Below are 22,448 nucleotides of genomic sequence, written 5' to 3' on the forward strand. Positions count from 1 at the left end.
TGTCTGAATAGATACGGACTATGCAATAGCGCCTAAATACAACTTGATGTCTTTTTAGAGCATTAAGTTTGTCTGTCTTATTTCAAGAATTATGTGTCTTTCGTTTTTTTAATAAAATGTGTTTCATGATTTTGTGTGCTTTTAAATCAGTAACTAATAGTTTCCTAGACAACGTCCGCTTTTATTATAGAAAAAAGAAAGCAAAGACAGCAAGCCTTATGCACTTTTGCACAAAGTGAGTTTCATTTCAGATATAGTTTCTGCAACATTTCTTTACCGGCTGAGTATATTGATTCTCGTTAAAGCCATGGGTTATAAGCAGAGGTTTGGCTCTTTCGACCACATACATTTGCAAACGAGGGTGGTATTATACACTATATGCAATTTCATTTCCATCATATTGGAAATATCTTCTGCCGAAAAAGTTTCAATTCTAAAGATTATAAGTAAGAAATCGTTTGGTTAACAGTTATTGGAAGTCTTTTGCTTCATAGACAAAATCTTAAGAAAGGCCGCAATCAGATTTACTTCAACATTATATGATAGAATATCCAGACATAGCAAAGAATCAGTTAAAATGACGGAGATTGTCAAGAAATCCATAATTATCATCGCTACGATATTCACTATCTGTGAATTGTTAGACGCCCTGGAGGAAAGGGAGGGGAAAATATTTTTGAAGTGTCCACGAGGTTTGAAGAGTCCAAACAGTGGTTCTGAAACTAATGGACGTTCACCCATCGACTGCTTTCGGATGTGTTCGCAGAGAAGCGGATGTTCTGGTGTAAATATTTGCCAGGAACAATCGGGGCAGTTCATGTGTGCAATGACGGAGGATCCACATCAGGGTGAATGCACAGGCCTGACTGCAGCGTCTCAACCCTCATGCTACTATGCTCATCGGGTAATCTTATTGTTTGTCATTAAACCTCGTGCTTTTTATATTTAGTCAAGTTTTGACTAAATATTTTAACATCGAGGGGGAATCGAAACGAGGGTCGTGGTGTATGTGCGTGTGTCTGTGTGTGTGTGTGTGTAGAGCGATTCAGACTAAACTACTGGACCGATCTTTATGAAATTTGACATGAGAGTTCCTGGGTATGAAATCCCCATACGTTTGTTTCATTTTTTTGATAAATGTCTTTGATGACGTCATATCCGGCTTTTCGTGAAAGTTGAGGCGGCACTGTCACGCCCTCATTTTTCAACCAAATTGGTTCAAATTTTGGTCAAGTAATCTTCGACGAAGCCCGGGGTTCGGTATTGCATTTCAGCTTGGTGGCTTAAAAATTAATTAATGACTTTGGTCATTAAAAATCGGAAAATTGTAAAAAAAAAATAACAATTTATAAAACGATCCAAATTTACGTTTATCTTATTCTCCATCATTTGCTGATTCCAAAAACATATAAATATGTTATATTCGGATTAAAAACAAACTCTGAAAATTAAATATATAAAAATTATTATCAAAATTAAATTGTCCAAATCAATTTAAAAACACTTTCATCTTATTCCTTGTCGGTTCCTGATTCCAAAAACATATAGATATGATATGTTTGGATTAAAAACACGCTCAGAAAGTTAAAACAAAGAGAGGTACAGAAAAGCGTGCTATCCTTCTTAGCGCAACTACTACCCCGCTCTTCTTGTCAATTTCACTGCCTTTGCCATGAGCGGTGGCCTGACGATGCTACGAGTAAAATGGCATTGCGTTCAGTTTCATTCTGTGAGTTCGACAGCTACTTGACTAAATATTGTATTTTCGCCTTACGCGACTTGTTTCTGTCTTTCCTTCGATCTTTTCCTGTTGAGGCCCGGATTATGTGTTTTAATTTAATGTGGTTAGTGACTGTTTTTCTTCTTTTGTGTGAGAAGGCGGGATATGGGTGGGAGGAGGGCAGGGCGGTCAGCTGCGCCAAAAGATTCAACGTAGATGTATCAGAGTACGACAGAGAATTGCAATATACAATGAAAAAAAAGAACAAGTCGCGTAAGGCGAAAATACAATATTTAGTCAAGTAGCTGTCGAACTCACAGAATGAAACTGAACGCAATGCCATTTTTCAGCATCGTCAGTCCACCGCTCATGGCAAAGGCAGTGAAATTGACAAGAAGAGCGGGGTAGTAGTTGCGCTAAGAAGGATAGCACGCTTTTCTGTACCTCTCTTTGTTTTAACTTTCTGAGCGTGTTTTTAATCCAAACATATCATATCTATATGTTTTTGGAATCAGGAACCGACAAGGAATAAGATGAAAGTGTTTTTAAATTGATTTGGACAATTTAATTTTGATAATAATTTTTATATATTTAATTTTCAGAGCTTGTTTTTAATCCGAATATAACATATTTATATGTTTTTGGAATCAGCAAATGATGGAAAATAAGATACACGTAAATTTGGATCGTTTTATAAATTGTTATTTTTTTTTACAATTTTCCGATTTTTAATGACCAAAGTCATTAATTAATTTTTAAGCCACCAAGCTGAAATGCAATACCGAACCCCGGGCTTCGTCGAAGATTACTTGACCAAAATTTCAACCAATTTGGTTGAAAAATGAGGGCGTGACAGTGCCGCCTCAACTTTCACGAAAAGCCGGATATGACGTCATCAAAGACATTTATCAAAAAAATGAAAAAAACGTTCGGGGATTTCATACCCAGGAACTCTCATGTCAAATTTCATAAAGATCGGTCCAGTAGTTTAGTCTGAATCGCTCTACACACACACACAGACACACACACACACGCACACTCGCACATACACCACGACCCTCGTTTCGATTCCCCCTCGATGTTAAAATATTTAGTCAAAACTTGACTAAATATAAAAAAGTATGAATATCGTTATTTGTGACCCTCCACCACGAAATGAGTCGCATGTCACCTCGAGCGGTTCTGCGCTAGGCTTAATATAAGTCTTTTCTAAAACGGTTTTCACCATCGGATAGAGCATAAAAAACTCTTTAGGAAAATGTACAAATATGACAAGAGGCAATGCCTCCAAGGCTCACGTATGTGAAACTAAATGTTGAAAACACACACACACACACGAAGATAAGATTTTTTAACTTTGGAATTCTCATGCAATCCAAGTAATGCATAGGAATACATCTTAAATCACAAACTCACACTACATACTCGCATCACATATATTACAACACACATATGCACACTTTCAGTTTCGGAATTTATTCAATTACCTCGTGTCAACTTTAGGATACATTTTAAAATACGAAGACTAGACACAATAACTGCATGCACAATATCAATTTGTGTGGTTTTCATAAGAAGAGTTTTTGTGCGATCCGATCCCATCGATCCCATCACCCCCCCCCCCCCCCAAAAAAAAAAAAGAAGAAAAAAAAAGCACTCATGTGGGGCCTGCGGTAACACTGGCATGAAACATATTTTACATACAAAAAGAAACACAAATCAAACATACAGTCATGATCACACAACAATGCATTGGCACAGATAACACAGCACAAGGTACCTGTGAGTGTGATAAAAGGACACCTGAACTAGCTGTTGCAGTTCCACTTTTTACCTTGTGTTTTAGATATACAATATCTAAGAACACACCAAAGTTCTATTCAATACTTTACAACAGTCATGCTTCAAATCAATCTCGTAAAACACTGATGATTTGAATTGATGAATAATTTATTGGTTGGTAATATTTCCGGATTCTTTAACAAACTATTTCTATTTTAGATCTAACGAATTCGCGTTCATAATTAATTGTTCTTGCATTGACAGCTAGTTTTATGTCGAACTGGACTTATCTCAAATGGGCTGGTTAGTTACAAAGTCCGAATGTCCTGATGGAAGCCTGGATTCACATGATGACCGTAGCAGTGACGAACTGGATGATGATGATACTAGGGAGATTTAATAAACGAAACGTCGGGACGTTTCGTTTTGAAGTTGTGGTAAACGTCATCATTTCGGGGGTCTCTCGCTGGAAAGGTGAAGGTCAACTGAAACGGAACGTGGAACGTCAAAACGCAGTCACGTTTTCCACCCCCAAAAAACGAACAATATTTCGTCAACTTTTGTGAGTATTTTTGCACACTAACAGTTTTATTTGTTGGCCATTTTATGCATTGCTAGATTCATCAACCCTTTCACAGTCTTTCAGCGCTGAGAATGTGTTCATTGGAGGTAGACAACTGTTGTGAACTGAAATATTTTGAAGGGTGCTGATCCTGGTACATTTATCCAACTTCATGGTGAAGAAAGCAAATGGCGAAGCAGAAGTAGGTCATCGCATCGAATTTTTATTCTGGCTTCGTATGTGATTTTGTATAAACAAAGTCTGTGTGATTTATTTGGACTGAAAATAATCAAAGTATGCCCGATTCTGGACCACCTCCTAGGGGTTTTTTTTCCATTCTGATCGAGGACAGACGTGATAATTTCACTTGAAGATTTATCGCCCTTCCTTCATTCCGAAACGAAACGTGAATACATCTAAATCTTGTCTGCGGCCTATGCCGTCTCGTTTCACGTTCCGTTTCGCGGGGTGACTCATTCACCAAACGAAACGAGCTGCAAAACGAAACGTGCTGTCCTTTGAATCTCCCTACTTAGTAGACGAGCTCCTTTTGCTCCTCGCTGGTGGATCACACTGGTGGCGTAGCTTGATTAGTTCACCCTTATCCCAGCGGATCCTAGACGCTCGAACCCCTGGATCAAAGGTAATACTTGTTATTAACAACGGTATCCTAGGATCAAGGTTAATTTTGACTTCTTGCCCTATCTTCATGTCGGGCGGTTCGCAGACAAACCAAGCATGGTTACTGAATAAAATACTATATGCCGAACTAACTTGCAGCATGTACGTTTATGATTAACTTCATTAAACATTCTAAAACAAATATATGCGATATAGATGTGAGTGTATAATAGCTGTTCCTTGATGGACGCTCGATATTACAATACAATACAATACAATACAATACAATACAATAACTTTATTAATCTCTAAAAGAGAAATTGCATTGCTGAGCTTTTGTGTCCGTAATAAAACATACATAAAACATTCAAAAATAAACATTTGTTCAACGACACCTTACCTCTTGATGCTCCTTTCCGGACACTACTATACGAGTCTGTGCGGCTGCGGATTACATCTCAGGCCTTGGGATGGCAGCTTGGGTGCCGGGCGGCTTTTCATCGATGGTTACAACAGGATTCTTGTTCCGACTTGCGTTACGGCTTGCTTTACGGCTCACGCAAATCTTCTTTCCATTTGTGGCACTATCCTGTGTCTTGTTTCCCACTTATAGCCTCTCAGAACCCGGCAAATAGAGCGACCGTAATGGTTCTAGATCTGTTCCATTAGCGGTTCCGTTGCCTTCTCTCCAATAACTGTTTGCATCCCACAATGCAACTCCATGAGTTACGTAAATTCGCATATTAATGACGCAGTAATGACGTTGATCCAACATGTAGATTCACATACTAGTGACGTCATTACTTCGTTTCTACATGTCTCCAAGGTCTCGTAGACTCTTGCCCTAATGGCGCAACAAAATATTTCAGTCTCGGCTAAACAAGAGTTGTTTGGAGTTGAGTCGTAACACTAGAAAAGAACAACAAAATATTCCTTCAGAGAGAGCGAGAGAGAGAGAGAGAGAGAGAGAGAGAGAGAGAGAGAGAGAGAGAGAGACAGGCAGAGAGAGAGACAGAGTGAGTGAGCGAGCGAGTGAGCAAGAGTGAGAGATAGAGAGAGATAGAGAGAGTCACACACACACACAGGCACACACACACACACAGGCACACACACACACACACACACAGAGGCACACACACACACACACACACACACAGGCACACACACACACACACACACTGAAACAGACAGACACACGCACACACACGCACACACATACATACACAGACATACATATACACACACAAACCACGAGTGAGAGCGAGAGACTGAAAAAATGAGAAAGAGAGAGTCGTCAGTAAGTAGTGGTATTGACACGTAGCGATAATGACACGTCGCGCTAAAAGATGTAGTGCTGTCGACACGTAGTGATAATGAACGAATGATAGCGACTCATCGACAAATTATTTGTAGCACTAATCAACGTAGCGATAGTGGCACGCAGCACAAATGACACGTAGGACAAATGACACTCAGCACAAATGACACGTAGCGCTAGCGATACGCACCCTCGCTTATGCAGGGGAAGTTCGCCAAGTCTTTCGTCCATATACCACCAATAGCCGTTTCAAACCATACCTTCGTGCATTTCCTTGACTTTTTGTTCTGTTTTGTTGAACAAGATAATCTGTTTTCTTGCAGAATTTCTCAAAGTAATCCTCTGGCAAAGTAATCTTCGAGCATCGAAAGTGAAAGAGGTATTTCAGGCCAGGCACCTATTGCCCCCTAGTTCCGGTTATCAGAGAGAGGCTGCCGTGCCCTAAAATCTGATTGGTCGAAATGCTGGGGGCAAAGGTTATACGAAAAAGGTCTATTCAAGTAGCAAATAGCAAACAAATGTAGCATTTTTCAGGACAGCAGGCTCGCAGAAGTGATGACAGAGGCTGAGGAGACAACTCTGGCCACACAGGAAGCGACCACAACCGAAATTGCATGTCAAAATGGCGGAACACCGAATGGAGAAAAGTGTGACTGTCCTGTGCACTATGGAGGGAGGACTTGTAATCGCCTTATAAGAGGTACTTGCCAGCAAATAAGTCACACACAAAATAGTTAGACAGACAGACAGCAAGTCGCGTAAAGCGATATTAAAACATTTGATCAGTCTGTCGGCCTAAACATCAATACTGAATTAAAAAGTCTTCACCGAGACTGATTCCTGGGAAACCGAAACTCGTCGACCGAGACAGCGCAGCCTAGGTGTCACGTACACCGGGGACTTACACAAAACAGATTTTTGTTTGTTTTTGAGCTTAAATATAAATTTAAACAGAACATATCAAACTATTTTTGGAATCAGAAATAATTGAAGCGGTCAAAGGAAACTAATTTTTGCGTGTGTTATTGCAATTTTGATTTAAAGCAAAATTTTGATTAGCAATTTAATTGACTAGTTTTTAAGCTTTCAAGCTATAATGCAATCTCAAAGTTCGGAACGGGTCAAAGAATGTTTGACTAAATTTCAATCAATTTGAGAATTTACATGTAAAGTGTTATGAAAATGTGTGCTATAGTTTTCTAGGAATTGTTCACACACACACACACACACACACACACACACACACACACCATCACCCTCATCTCGATTCCTATTTAACAGAAAAGATCATGGCTCGATCCGCAGGACATACCACTACGAGAATGCTGCATCTATTCTCTGTCAAACAATCTTGTACGCTAGCTAGGTTTACTTGTCGGTTAATCCCCACTTAACTCACTTAGGCCTGTCCTTAACTGGACAAAGTCGACAACGCGAAGTATACTTCGCGAAGCTGGCCGCACGGAGCTTTAGCACTGAGTTTTCGGTAAAAACACGTCGCCTTTTCACTATTCTTTCTTTCTTATTACAATTTTCAATATTTATTTGGGTGGTTTTTTTACCATCTGCCTGCATTCACATTTTGTTTCTATCTTTGTCAAATGTATACAACACCGCGTGTTTTCCAGTGAGTCTGCGCGTTGGTTCAGCTGCTGCTGGTTGTTGTTGTTGTTGTTGTTTTTGTTGTTGTTGTTGTTGTTGTTGTTGTGGCTGCTGCTGCTGCTGCTGCTGCTGCTGTTTTCGTTTCCAACTGGCTCGTGAAATATGAAGAAAGTCGATAGTAGTTTTCACTTTTTTTGTGTGGTCAAAGATAACATTTTCAGTGTCTAGAATTGATTCCTAAGGTGCTTCATTCATTGGTTGATTGATTCATTGATTGTTTCTTTCGTTCGTTCATTAATTCATTCATTCATTCATTGACATACCAACCAACAAAACGATCGATCGACTGAATCACTTATTGATCGTCAACATGCGAATAAACTAATTTGGGTTTCTCTCCTGCAACGTGCAGATTGCTCGGAGCCATTTCAGAATGGACACACGAACAGTGACTACGACGGTATATACGCCATCCAGCCAGCCACAGCACCGAGTCCAATTGAGGTAACTTACACAGCATCCTCCGCAAATCAATGTGATTGTTGTTCTAACACAGATAAATACAAATATATAGCTATTCTGATGGACACGTGGGGGAATTCGGGGGCTGTGATTGGATGGTCTCTTCCGATCAGTCAAAGCATAATGCTACGGAAGTCGGCCATTTTTGCCAATATCCAAAAGCATATTGGCAATAACAAAGACGCATGGTTCCGGTTTACCCATCTGTACCACATGATGTTTTAATCGACAACAGCATACACTGACAACTTGAAATTTTTCTCGGGAATGTTTTTCAGCTTTACAAATGTCGATAGCATACCCGTTTCTGCTAACTTCCCGATGAAACAGGACTAAATCAATTATTTTCTGTCCCTAAACACCACAAAATGCCCAAAGTCGAAAGATGTAATACAAACAGGGGAGTAAAACGGAACAGCCGTTTTTGTGTGCCGGTGTCAGTTGCCGACTGACACAAACTTTCGCATTCGGCTTTTCTTATCTCGTAACTCCACACTAAATACCCCACTTCCCCTCTGAAGTATTGATGTACAACCCATGGCACTAACATTCATGTAGTCGTTTATAACCGAGGTTGAAAAATTCGCTTCATGACGAGACAAGTATAAATGCTTCTGAAAACTTCGCTGCTGTCTGCTCGCGATTAGCTATTCTCTTCTCCTCCCCTTGTTGCATCCTAGTTCTTCAGTTGTTTCTAGTTTTCCGTTTATGTTGTGTTTTGGTCTTCTTCATAAGTAGTCTTGTTCAAAATTAAAAAAACTCAAACTTCTTGTTGTTGTATTCGAATGAACTAATAAAAAGCTGTTTAACAGCTGTGTTGTCAAATCGAGTTTTTTTCCAAAGTCAGTGTGGCGCCTGCGCAAAACTAATGCGCATAAGAAACGGCGTCTGCTATCAAAACCTGAGATCAACGCATCGACGCAAAAACTGTCATTTTGTAAGTTTGGAACAACAAATCAAGGTCAGAACAGCTATATAATCGCTATTGTGTTTTCAGCGTAGCAATAGGGTCCGATATTTAGACTCAAACAAGTATAATGCGACTCGTCTTCGACTCGATCGTCGGCATTATACTTGTCTCGTCTAAATATCGGACCCTATTGATACGCTGAAAACACAATAGCTGTTAATGATGATGTGATGTAGCCTATGACTGTACGTTATTGTCCTGAACTATTTAAAACGGTCAAATGTTGTCATGCCTGAAGATGCCCAAAACATTCTGATCTACGGTTTTTGCATGTTAGTTTTTTTCAACCTTTTGTCACGTAGGGGATGAGCCCCTTATATGGATGGACCACTTTTTGTCTCATGCTGATAACTAGTATGTTTTCTCGCGAAGAAGTTTCATATTGTGTCTGGTAGTTTTTATCTCTTTAGCTAACCGTTAGGCCTAATTAGAGCGAAGGAGCTTTAATAGAAGACATTCAGCAAAATTTAAATACAGGAACATTCACAGCTGGTCCATATTAGGAGCCTGAGCGCATAATTTGAACCAGTGAAGAGGCCTTCGCGAATCACTGTTAAAAGCTCCGTATACTTCAACATAACACGATACAACTGTGTGTGAAAGTAAGACTAATTCAAATATGCTGTTTCGGTTCGATGAGAACATTATTTGAAGCACAACAGGAGACTAAAGAAATTTATTAAAAACAGAGAGAAAATAAATCAAATTAATGATCAACTTTCATGAACAATGACAATTTGGTATATTTTTTGCAAGGTTGAGGGCTAGTTATATGTTAGTTTCAGCCAGCTTCGTAATACATGACAGAAACCAGTCTTTATCTTTTATTTTCTTCTATTAATTTGTTGAAGGTGGTCCATATTAGGGGACAAACACATACTTTGAGATTTTGCTATTACCGTTAGCTACCTTCTAAGCGCCCAGTATCGAGCAAACTCCCACTTCTACTTTGGGTCAAAAACTGTGTATATGGTCTTGCACCTTGTAAACGTCCCCCCCCCCCCCCCACACACACACACCCACACATACACACATTTATTCTAATGGCGTAAAAAAAAAAATTCCAATTGATAAATAATCCTCTTCACAAAATACAGATATCATTCGAGGATGCTGCAATGACGTCATACCGTTAAGTTCATACTTTTGCCACCACAGACTCTGGATAGCCATACCAAAAGTGGAAGAAGGTGATTAGAGACTCATCTAAGGTTTAAGACGTCGACCTTGGGGGATTTAAAGATATCGATCAAGTGTTTTTCAAATACGCTGTGTTTAAGACGTATCTTACACACCACCCTCCAACCCCCCCATCACCCCCAACCCCAACCTACCCCCACCGAATTTGCTAGATGACTTTGATCAGGACAAATGCCTTGGCTCTAATTATGATAATTATTTCAGTGTGTGCAAGTTTATGATTCTTGCGCTGCTGCTCGTAACGCTGGGTATACGAAGCAGATCTTGAGTGCATAAGGGGGTGGGCGCTTACAGGGTTGTTTACGGGTATTTTTATGTTTGCGCTAGAAACTCGGGGCCAACACTGCCAAAATGTAACAAATACGTACAGTCTTAGTTGTCATAGATAGCTATTTTTAAGTGATAACAGGTTTGTCTCTGGACAGAAACTTGTCCGTTTTATAAAGCGGCAAGTTTAGAGTGAATGCTGCCAAAAGTCTTTATAAAAAAAACCACTAAAAAAACACAGTTTTGTAGTTTGTGTGTCTCCAACTGTTTTGACATGTGCCCGTTATTCAGAGAGGGTAAATGCAGCGAATGAAATTGTTTTTAGCACTCTAGCACCGTAAGTTTGTTTGCACATATTAGGAGCCAGTCCATATTAGGGGCACTTCCCCTCAACTCCTAGCTGTTATTCTTATACATGCAGGTCAAGTGCCAGTTTCGAGCCGGAGGCGAGACATTGCCACTTAGAAGACGTGGATCCACAAACTTCTGTCAGGACTGGGCCACTTGCAAGGCGCCCTACAATATGCAGGATCTCCCCAGTCCTGTTCCTAAATATTTCATTGGCCTTGAAAACCTGCACCATCTCTTGAGTCAGGCGGAGTACAAACTGTACGTCTACATGCTGGTGATGAACGGTACTGGATATGTTTCCAAAACGATGCACTACACCAACTTTTCTGTGGATGCGGAATCCTCATCATTCGCCGTGACCCACGATGGCTTCGACTGTACAAATTGCGACGCCGATGATGCGTTTTCAGGTTCCCTTCCGGTAGTGTTTGTTTCCAGCGGACATGACGTCAACGGATGTTCTGCCCAACGTGGTGGTAAAAGCGGTTGGTTCGGAAGCAATTGTAAAGGTTCAGATCTCTTTTCCAACGGCTTGTTTTACTGGCCGGTTAACGGCACGGACACTGACGTTCGTCTGATCGAATTTGCTTTTACTCGGGTGTCAACGTCATTTTACGACGATTAGACAAAAATATGGAGTAGGGTCCGCAGCGAAGTCGGTAGCGCGCTGGCTTTCAAGTGTAACCAGTCGGGGGAGGGGGGGGGTGATTGCTTGTTATTTTCTTGCTTCCAGTATAACCCGCTGAACTTTGCTCTGACATGGATTACAGGATCTTTTCCGTGCGCACTTGGTCTTGTGCTTGCATGTACGCACGAAGGGGAATAAGGCACAAGCAGGTCTGCACATTAAGTTGACCTGGGAGATCGAAAAAATCGCCACTCTTAACCCACCAGGCGCGACCAGGAGTGGAATGGAATGCTCAACCTTCTGCAAAGGGGTACGGCGTTTTATCCACTGGGTCATTGTGTCCGTCCATCAATGCATACAAATTCATCCCGTCGCGATATAACCTTGAATGGTTGAAAACGACGTTAAAGACCAAATAAAGAAAGAAAGATACAAATTCATACACAAAGACCACCGTTAGCGTTTAAAGACATCGAGTTTCAAGCGAAAACCTTTGGACCTGGCACGCACACCATCAAGGACGGTTTCAACCACCTCATAGGGGAGACAAAAACACTGGTGTGGCACGCAAAACTCTCACAATAAAAATCCTAGCAACGCAGAAGAAGGGGGAATGGACTTCAGTAATAAGATCAAAAGTGCGAGAAGGTTTGAAGTTGTTGTCTTTCACGATAATCGTTTCTCTTTGAAGAGAAGACGACCGCTGTGAGCGTGAATTAGCTGATAGCCGTGCGATTTAATTTTATGTTTCTGTGTTTTTATTTCTGCATTGAAGAAATTCAAAAGAGGACGATTGTTTTGCTCCTGTCTTTGTCTTCTTTTCTCTTTTTTGTTGTTGTTGCTTTTTTTTGTGTTTTTGGTGCTGCTACCAACACCATTATAATTATGATCACAGAAGACCATGAATGATAGGGCTGGATCTAGGAGGAGGAGGGATCCTGGGTTCCGGACGCCTCTCCCTCTCATATTGTACAGTACACATGGTTTAAAAAGTTGTTTGATTGTTATGTCAGTTTTCTTTTAGTTGTCACTTTTTGTTTTTAATGTTGGTGAGGTTTTGTTGAGGCACGTACACCACTGTGCTTTTTTCTGCTTTCAAGCTAATAAGCGAAATTTCCCAAGGTTTACACTTTGCTGGTTTTCACTTGACCAATTCTACAAATAAAGGAGGATTTGTGTATGTATGTGTGTGTGTGTGTGTGTGTGTGTTTGTGTGTGTGTGTGTGTGTGTGTGTGTGTGTGTGTGTGTGTGTGTGTGTGTTTATCTGTCTGTCTGTCTGTGTGTCTGTCTGTCTGGCCGTCTGTTTCGTCAAAACAAACGTTTTTCGAGTCAGAAAAGACAGGTTCATTGATCTCGCATTACATATGGGTTTTCTTTTCTTTCTTTTTTTTAAATTTTATCAAATATATATATATATATATCTACAGTATATGTGAAATTGCGTGCTTCATCACTGCAATCTTGAAGCATTATTATCGCAGCCAATCTAGGTAATTGTTCGATTCGATCAACATTATCTCTGGCATATGAAATGGCCATTGTAAACTTGAAAGTAAGCTCACAAAGCTTCACTGAAGTTGAACCATCTTCTCCGGTAACCTGGATTGTTCAACCCATGCAATCAGTCAGTCGGACTCTTAGGCCAAAAAAAAAATCTGATTCCCCAACCGAACCTATTTTTTCCTCCCGACTCTAGAACTCGATTTTGGAGACTTTAAAATGAAAGTTACTCTTCTCGGACATCCAGGGGGCACAGCTCGCACTATTTCTGACATCCAGGGGGCACAGCTCGCACTATTTCTGACATCCAGGGGGCACAGCTCGCACTATTTCTGACATCCAGGGGGCACAGCTCGCACTATTTCTGACATCCAGGGGGCACAGCTCGCATTATTTCTGACATCCAGGGGGCACAGCTCGCACTATTTCTGACATCCAGGGGGCACAGCTCGCACTATTTCTGACATCCAGGGGGCACAGCTCGCACTATTTCTGACATCCAGGGGGCACAGCTCGCACTATTTCTGACATCCAGGGGGCACAGCTCGCATTATTTCTGACATCCAGGGGGCACAGCTCGCACTATTTCTGACATCCAGGGGGCACAGCTCGCACTATTTCTGACATCCAGGGGGCACAGCTCGCACTATTACTGACATCCAGGGGGCACAGCTCGCACTATTTCTGACATCCAGGGGGCACAGCTCGCACTATTTCTGGCCTATAAGAAAACACATGCGCCTGTCAATTATTTGTTTTTTTAAACTCCATTCCAACAAAAAGTAACCGATTTTTTGTTGTTGTCATTATTGTATTTGTTGGGCCTTTTCATCGGAAACAAACATTTGGCCTTATCGAATGCAAATAGACGATGTTCGGATATAACTGTTTGGTTTGTATGGGTTTGGTTAAGAGTTAATACCCTTGCTTTTCGGGTGGAAATAAATCCACAGGTGCTCCTTGTCCACGTGTTTCCGACACACCCTTCGCTAGTGATTGGCCCGTGCAATGTTTGTCCCCCTAAAACCAAGGGTATTCACTCTTTCCCCACCCCATACAAAGCCGACAGAGTTATTTCCGAAAATCGTCTATTAATGCCCGGACAGATCTTTTGTGGTGTGTCAAAGATCCCCGGGAAGCACAGTGCAGTACCTTTAAGGGTCTAAAGTGAACGTGACATCGTTTTCCCAAGGGTTCAGCAGCGCTTATTGATCAGAAAATCCTTTTTTTAATTTTTTTATATTTTTTTATCTATTATCATCTTAGTGATATGACCATACAAGAATGAAACCATATCTATTTTGGCTTTAGAGCTTGGTTCAATTAAGATTATCAGACATAAGCCTACACATGCGAACACACAGACACACCCACACACACACACACACACAAACGCACGCACGCACACACACATACACACACACACAAACGCACGCACGCACACACACACACACACATACACACACAAACGCACGCACGCACACACACACACACAAACACACACACACACGCACACAGACATAAACATAACTGAAAAGCTAATAAAATAAAGCCTAAGTGACTAATTGAATCTCTAAATAGACAAACCAACAAAATATGAATAACTAGCTAACTGTCCGATATCAGAGGCAATTATTTGCCTCACAGTTTCGAAGAGACACAACTCTTCCGGACCCAATAACAATCTTCCGAACATCGTCTGTTTCCAGGCCGTTATTGTTGCGAATGTATGTACATCCAAAGGTATAATTTAGCCTACTTCTGTGCCAAGTACAAACATTTGACCGTTAGAAGCTAACCCCGTGGTGCACGTGTGTGACCCAGGTGACAGTGGGCAGCTTGCTGGACGGGGATAACGTGCAGAACCGCTTCTCCCCCAGCACAGCCTGGGTCAAGGTCATCAAGACAACCACCGGCACTGAAGTTCTGGACGGGACGCACCGCCGCCAAACTCCTGGAGAATGTGAGATGCCAAACCTGTTTACCCACAAAACTTGGTTTAACAATTTTAATCAGATAATTGCAATTATCAATGCCGAATACAATCAATGAAATAAATGGAGCACAACAAGCTGAGCTTCTAAGCGTACTCATACAAGCAATATAACATCTGTTTTGGCGGACATAATTATAGAACGTATATCGAAAGGGTAATAGGATTTGTTAAAGGGGAAAAGTAAGAAGAAATAATATCAACCGACTCGGAAATACAAATATAAAAGCAACAACAGCAAAAGCAGCATGACATTAACAACACGCACATTAACACACACACACACACACACACACACACACACACTCACACACAAAACACACACACACGCACTCACACACACAACACACGCACACACGCACCAACACACACACACACACACACACACACACCAGGGGCGGATTAGGGGGGGGGGGGGGGTTACAGGGGTTCCGGAAAACACCCTCCCCCCCCCCCGGCTGTCAAAAAAATTAAAAAAATGAATACTAACTTTAAAAAAAATAATGAGTGGCTGCTGACACCAGTTAATCATGTTTAAAATCAAGGATAAGCGATAAGTTGTTCATAAAATAGCTAAACCCCTTCAGCTTCTGCGGGGCAAAGTCCTCCAGACCCCCCAACAGGGCCTTGCCCATGTACGCCACAAGGGGTCTACCCCTGCCCCCCAGGTTGTACACCCCCCCCCTCCCTCTGGCTTAACTGCTCCGCCCCTGCACACACACACACAACTTTACAGAGTGATGGGCGTCAAGTCAAAAATATCGTAATACTTCAAAATGGTAAGAGTAAACAAGTCTTGAATATGCTTATATATCTGAGAGGATAGTGGAGAAGAGGTAGGGGACGTACGTGAGAAGGGCTTGAGGGAAAAGTTGCTTCCGTGTGTGTGAGGGGCTTGAGGGAAAAGTTGCTGTGTGAATGTCCATGCCGAAAGTTATGCAATACTATTATTAGGGCCTTTAATGGACAATGTAGATTTGTCCCTTTCCATCCGTTGTGTGTGTGTGTGTGTGTGTGTGTGTGTGTGTGTGTGTGTGTGTGTGTGTGTGTGTGTGTGTGTGCGTGCGCCCGTGCGTACGTGCGTGCGTGCGTCCGTGCGTGCGTCCGTGCGTGCGTGTATCTCTCAGTATGTCTGCCTTAAATCTGTCTGTGTAGAAGAGGCTTGTGCGATTTAGGTCCTAAGTAAGTCTGTAGCTTTATTTGTACATGTCCCTGACCACGTTTTGTACATTTCCCTTAATTTTTAATTCAGGCCACAAGCGAAACCGCTGTATGGACGGAGAAAGAGGGCGAGCTCTCATTTGACACAGAAGTTTATGACGAAGCTCGCCAGGCGGCGGTGTTGACCAAAGAGGATAAATTTGACATCGCTTTTTCCACTGACAGCGATGACGCAGGTGTCACCGTGACGTGTCATCTGGCTGACAAGATGACGTCAAAACCATAACCTGACTCCCTTTGTGGTAACTATGCTGTCTTGCTTTTTTTTTTTTTTTTTAACTGAACGTGATTTTTGTTGTTGTTTCCTTAGTACATCAAAACTCAGTGCTGAATCGCATTTTTTGGATAGACTTAATTTTGCACAGCGTCAATAGGCTAATTAGGCTTGTTGAAGTGTCGCTATTTAGTCATTGTCAGTACTCTGGGCGACCATAGCATGTCTGGGGTAGACAGAAAAAAAGCATATAATGATATGAATGATTAAAAAGTGCACTGGCCGTTCAAATAGTTTTCATTTTTATCAGTTTAACGAGAAACTGCTGTTTCGTCACAGCAACTCCTTTGCCGCAAACCGTGCTGCGTGTGTGTGTGTGTGCCGTGTGTTCGTGTTTTCGCGCGCGCGTGTGTGTGTGCGCGCGCATGTGTGTGTGGGGGTGTGTTTGTAGGTGTGCGTGTGCGTGTAAGTGCGTGCGTGCGTGCGTGCATTTTGTATTGCAAAAAAATACAACAACGATAGATCTACTACGCTGTTCTATACTTCCAAAGGTAAAACGGGATGAGAATATTTCATTTTCATTTCATTTTCATTACCTTATTGTTCCATCGCTTTCAACAAGCCTTGATCAAGATGTAAGTTTCTCACAAAAATGGGTTGTATGAGCGAGCTGTTAGTCACTGTCATTTCGTCATCCTCTAGGTGATGGAAGCAAAGGCCGAGTGCTGCCGGCCAGACGTCAGTCCCTGTTCGGTATCGGCCATGATGACGACTGAGGAGACACGGCTCCAGAACTCTCACTCACGACATCCTTACCAACAGAAGGGCCAAACAGAGGTCAGTTGCATAATTATAAGTTTGTACAGGCTACGTACCATGTGTAACGTCCCAAAATGGAGAGAAACAAAAACGACCGTTTTCGTGAAATTGTTTGACCTTTTTGTGCTTATGTTTTTGGGTCTGTTAAGCGTTATTTACTTTTGGGACTATGTTTTTTCCCTTCAAGTCTATCCCTTAATTCCTTTCCTCTTCCTGTACCGACCCTTCACCATCCCCAACCCTTCTAGTCTATCCCTTAATTCCTTTCCCCTTCCTTTACCGACCCTTCACCATCCCCAACCCTTCAAGTCTATCCTTTAATTCCTTTACCGACCCTTCACCATTCCCAACCCTTCAAGTCTATCCCTTAATTCCTTTACCGACCCTTCCCCATTCCCAACCCTTCTAGTCTATCCCTTAATTCCTGTACCGACCCTTCCCCATCCCCAACCCTTCTAGTCTATCCCTTAATTCCTGTACCGACCCTTCCCCATTCCCAACCCTTCTAGTCTATCCCTTAATTCCTTTCCTCTTCCTGTACCGACCCTTCCCCATCCCCAACCCTTCAAGTCTATCCCTTAATTCCTTTCCTCTTCCTGTACCGACCCTTCCCCATCCCCAAACCTTCTAGTCTATCCCTTAATTCCTTTCCTCTTCCTGTACCGACCCTTCCCCATCCCCAACCCTTCCAGTCTATCCCTTAATTCCTTTCCTCTTCCTGTACCGACCCTTCCCCATCCCCAACCCTTCCAGTCTATCCCTTAATTCCTTTCCTCTTCCTGTACCGACCCTTTCCCATCCCCAACCCTTCTAGTCTATCCCTTAATTCCTTTCCTCTTCCTGTACCGACCCTTCCCCATCCCCAACCCTTCAAGTCTATCCCTTAATTCCTTTCCCCTTTCTGTACCGACCCTTCACCATCCCCAACCCTTCTAGTCTATCCCTTAATTCCTTTCCCCTTCCTGTACCGACCCTTCACCATCCCCAACCCTTCAAGTCTATCCCTTAATTCCTTTCCCCTTCCTGTACCGACCCTTCACCATCCCCAACCCTTCTAGTCTATCCCTTAATTCCTTTCCCCTTCCTGTACCGACCCTTCACCATTCCCAACCCTTCCAGTCTATCCCTTAATTCCTTTCCCCTTCCTGTACCGACCCTTCACCATCCCCAACCCTTCAAGTCTATCCCTTAATTCCTTTCCCCTTCCTGTACCGACCCTTCACCATTCCCAACCCTTCCAGTCTATCCCTTAATTCCTTTCCCCTTCTTGTACCGACCCTTCACCAGTTCCCAACCCTTCCAGTCTATCCCTTAATTCCTTTCCTCTTCCTGTACCGACCCTTCACCATTCCCAACCCTTCCAGTCTATCCCTTAATTCCTTTCCCCTTCCTGTACCGACCCTTCTAGTCTATCCCTTAATTCCTTTCCCCTTCCTGTACCGACCCTTCACCATTCCCAACCCTTCTAGTCTATCCCTTAATTCCTTTCCTCTTCCTGTACCGACCCTTCCCCATCTCCAACCCTTCTAGTCTGTCCCTTAATTCCTTTCCTCTTCCTGTACCGACCCTTCCCCATCCCCAACCCTTCAAGTCTATCCCTTAATTCCTTTCCTCTTCCTGTACCGACCCTTCCCTATCCCCAACCCTTCTAGTCTATCCCTTAATTCCTTTCCTCTTCCTGTACCGACCCTTCCCCATCCCCAACCCTTCTAGTCTATCCCTTAATTCCTTTCCCCTTCCTGTACCGACCCTTCCCCATCCCCAACCCTTCCAGTCTATCCCTTAATTCCTTTCCTCTTCCTGTACCGACCCTTCCCCATCCCCAACCCTTCCAGTCTATCCCTTAATTCCTTTCCTCTTCCTGTACCGACCCTTCCCCATCCCCAACCCTTCAAGTCTATCCCTTAATTCCTTTCCTCTTCCTGTACCGACCCTTCCCCATCCCCAACCCTTCCAGTCTATCCCTTAATTCCTTTCCTCTTCCTGTACCGACCCTTCACCATCCCCAACCCTTCTAGTCTATCCCTTAATTCCTTTCCCCTTCCTGTACCGACCCTTCACCATTCCCAACCCTTCCAGTCTATCCCTTAATTCCTTTCCCCTTCCTGTACCGACCCTTCACCATTCCCAACCCTTCAAGTCTATCCCTTAATTCCTTTCCCCTTCCTGTACCGACCCTTCACCATTCCCAATCCTTCCAGTCTATCCCTTAATTCCTTTCCCCTTCTTGTACCGACCCTTCACCAGTTCCCAACCCTTCCAGTCTATCCCTTAATTCCTTTCCTCTTCCTGTACCGACCCTTCACCATTCCCAACCCTTCCAGTCTATCCCTTAATTCCTTTCCCCTTCCTGTACCGACCCTTCTAGTCTATCCCTTAATTCCTTTCCCCTTCCTGTACCGACCCTTCACCATTCCCAACCCTTCTAGTCTATCCCTTAATTCCTTTACCGACCCTTCACCATCCCCAACCCTTCAAGTCTATCCCTTAATTCCTGTACCGACCCTTCACCATTCCCAACCCTTCAAGTCTATCCCTTAATTCCTTTCCTCTTCCTGTACCGACCCTTCCCCATCCCCAACCCTTCTAGTCTATCCCTTAATTCCTTTCCCCTTCCTGTACCGACCCTTCACCATTCCCAACCCTTCCAGTCTATCCCTTAATTCCTTTCCCCTTCCTGTACCGACCCTTCCCCATCCCCAACCCTTCTAGTCTATCCCTTAATTCCTTTCCCCTTCCTGTACCGACCCTTCACCATTCCCAACCCTTCCAGTCTATCCCTTAATTCCTTTCCTCTTCCTGTACCGACCCTTCCCCATCCCCAACCCTTCTAGTCTATCCCTTAATTCCTTTCCCCTTCCTGTACCGACCCTTCACCATTCCCAACCCTTCCAGTCTATCCCTTAATTCCTTTCCCCTTCCTGTACCGACCCTTCACCATTCCCAACCCTTCCAGTCTATCCCTTAATTCCTTTCCCCTTCCTGTACCGACCCTTCCCCATCCCCAACCCTTCAAGTCTATCCCTTAATTCCTTTCCCCTTCCTGTACCGACCCTTCCCCATCCCCAACCCTTCCAGTCTATCCCTTAATTCCTTTCCCCTTCCTGTACCGACCCTTCCCCATCCCCAACCCTTCTAGTCTATCCCTTAATTCCTTTCCCCTTCCTGTACCGACCCTTCCCCATCCCCAACCCTTCCAGTCAGCTATCCCTTAATTCCTTTCCCCTTCCTGTACCGACCCTTCCCCATCCCCAACCCTTCAAGTCTATCCCTTAATTCCTTTCCCCTTCCTGTACCGACCCTTCCCCATCCCCAACCCTTCAAGTCTATCCCTTAATTCCTGTACCGACCCTTCACCATTCCCAACCCTTCAAGTCTATCCCTTAATTCCTTTCCTCTCGAGTCCTGTACCGACCCTTCCCCATCCCCAACCCTTCTAGTCTATCCCTTAATTCCTTTCCCCTTCCTGTACCGACCCTTCACCATTCCCAACCCTTCCAGTCTATCCCTTAATTCCTTTCCCCTTCCTGTACCGACCCTTCACCATTCCCAACCCTTCTAGTCTATCCCTTAATTCCTTTCCTCTTCCTGTACCGACCCTTCACCATCCCCAACCCTTCCAGTCTATCCCTTAATTCCTTTACCGACCCTTCCCCATGCCCAACGTGTGCGTGTAGGTGCGTGCGTGTGCGTGTAGGTCCGACCCTTCACCATCCCCAACCCTTCAAGTCTATCCCTTAATTCCTTTCCCCTTCCTTTACCGACCCTTCCCCATCCCCAACCCTTCAAGTCTATCCCTTAATTCCTTTACCGACCCTTCACCATCCCCAACCCTCGCCCTCAACCCAACGTCACCTCGCTTTGCCCAACTGAGTTGCCCATATGCTAGTGACTTCTCTTTATCAAACGTACACGCATTTCTTTGTTCTTTCTAGTTTTTTGTTTGTACATTCTCAAGCACGTGTATAAATGTCTTTTCCAGCTAAGTGTGTAACGGTGTGGCCAGGAGATTCCAGGGTTGTAAGGAGAAAACTGCTGACGCAGCAAGAGTGTGCAGCCCCCTCTTCGGGTCACGCAGTCTTGCCAAATGCGTCATTGAGAGCGAAGATGACGTCAGACACTTTGACGATTGTGTGGCGTCAGTTTGCGACCCCAGCGCCATCAGCACGTGCTACAGCCTGAAGACAACCATACAGACAAAATGCGCACAAGAGCTGGCTCGCATTCCTGGACTAGGCTGTTTGGGAAATTTTGTTCCACGTCATAAAAAGAACTGGGTATGGAGCAAAATGAATTGTGAATGAGCTTGTTTGACACTCTCTTTATTTCGATCTCTTACTTTCTTCGCATGCATACACTTACACCCGCACACATGTACACACAAACACACACACACACACACACTGACCCACTTATTCAGTTCCACAGGTATGCATTCCAAGCGTTTTTGCCTGCACATAGACTTAGGTCTATATATGCATGTGCATGCATTCACATGCTTGCTCAATATGCAGGACTGAGTTTTCAAACAGATGCCAATGTCTGAATTCAAGTGCATTGATCTTCTATTATATAAGTGTTTGGGCCTTATCTCAGTTAAAACAAAGTTTACATTTCTTTGGGTGGTGTGATTTTATGTCTTATTCAGAAGAGTATAGCTTAGCAAATCATAAAGTCATCGATACTAAGAAACTACTGGACTCACACTGAAATATGAAACATTTCTTTTAAACAGTTTACATCTACCTCGCACATAAAGAGCAGCACATCGTGCTTATTATAATATGCAGTATTAAAGTCTTCAACAAACCTCATGTTGTTTTTGTCGTGTATTCAGGTTTTAATCTTTGGGTGAGAAACAGAGCGAGAGAAAGAGAAAAAGAATCAGAGAGAGAGAGAGAGAGAGAGAGTGTGTGTGTGTGTGTGTGTGTGTGTGTGTGTGTGTGTGTGTGTGTGTTCCAGTGAAGGTAAAGAACTATTTCACACAGACATATAAAAAATTGAAAATTAAATATTTGTATATGAACAGCATCTGGGAGGTACAGATATCACACACACACACACACACACACACACTGAGACTTTTCATTCATAATGATATTTTGACCACTGTTTGGAACACATTTTTTCATTGCACGAGAACACAAGTCACAACGA

At 43.0% G+C, this 22,448-nt stretch overlaps 1 protein-coding gene and 1 long non-coding RNA gene across 2 annotated transcripts; both read left to right on the forward strand.

Moving 5' to 3' along the window:
* Positions 1-372: 372 nt before the first annotated feature.
* Positions 373-12,723, forward strand: LOC138948101 (microfibril-associated glycoprotein 4-like). Its single transcript, XM_070319625.1, has 4 exons — positions 373-904; positions 6,538-6,703; positions 8,018-8,109; positions 10,986-12,723. The coding sequence occupies exons 1-4, from the start codon at positions 578-580 to the stop codon at positions 11,538-11,540; spliced, it is 1,140 nt and encodes a 379-aa protein (XP_070175726.1). The 5' UTR covers positions 373-577; the 3' UTR covers positions 11,541-12,723.
* A 1,995-nt stretch (positions 12,724-14,718) lies between these two features.
* LOC138948102 (uncharacterized) lies at positions 14,719-22,100 on the forward strand. Its single transcript, XR_011449884.1, has 4 exons — positions 14,719-15,007; positions 16,290-16,500; positions 17,175-17,309; positions 21,274-22,100. It is a non-coding gene; the product is annotated as an uncharacterized lncRNA (long non-coding RNA).
* The last annotated feature ends 348 nt before the right edge of the window (positions 22,101-22,448 follow it).

The sequence above is a fragment of the Littorina saxatilis genome, linkage group LG15, assembly GCF_037325665.1.
Source record: "Littorina saxatilis isolate snail1 linkage group LG15, US_GU_Lsax_2.0, whole genome shotgun sequence".
Taxonomy (NCBI): Eukaryota; Metazoa; Mollusca; class Gastropoda; order Littorinimorpha; family Littorinidae; genus Littorina; species Littorina saxatilis.

Excerpts from the sequence above, each read along its gene's own strand:
- LOC138948101 (XM_070319625.1), top strand. The coding sequence starts at position 578 with ATGACGGAGATTGTCAAGAAATCCATAATTATCATCGCTACGATATTC. Across the intron at positions 905-6,537 it reads CATGCTACTATGCTCATCGG|GACAGCAGGCTCGCAGAAGT; the intron begins GTAATCTTATTG and ends AGCATTTTTCAG. Across the intron at positions 8,110-10,985 it reads CAGCACCGAGTCCAATTGAG|GTCAAGTGCCAGTTTCGAGC; the intron begins GTAACTTACACA and ends TTATACATGCAG.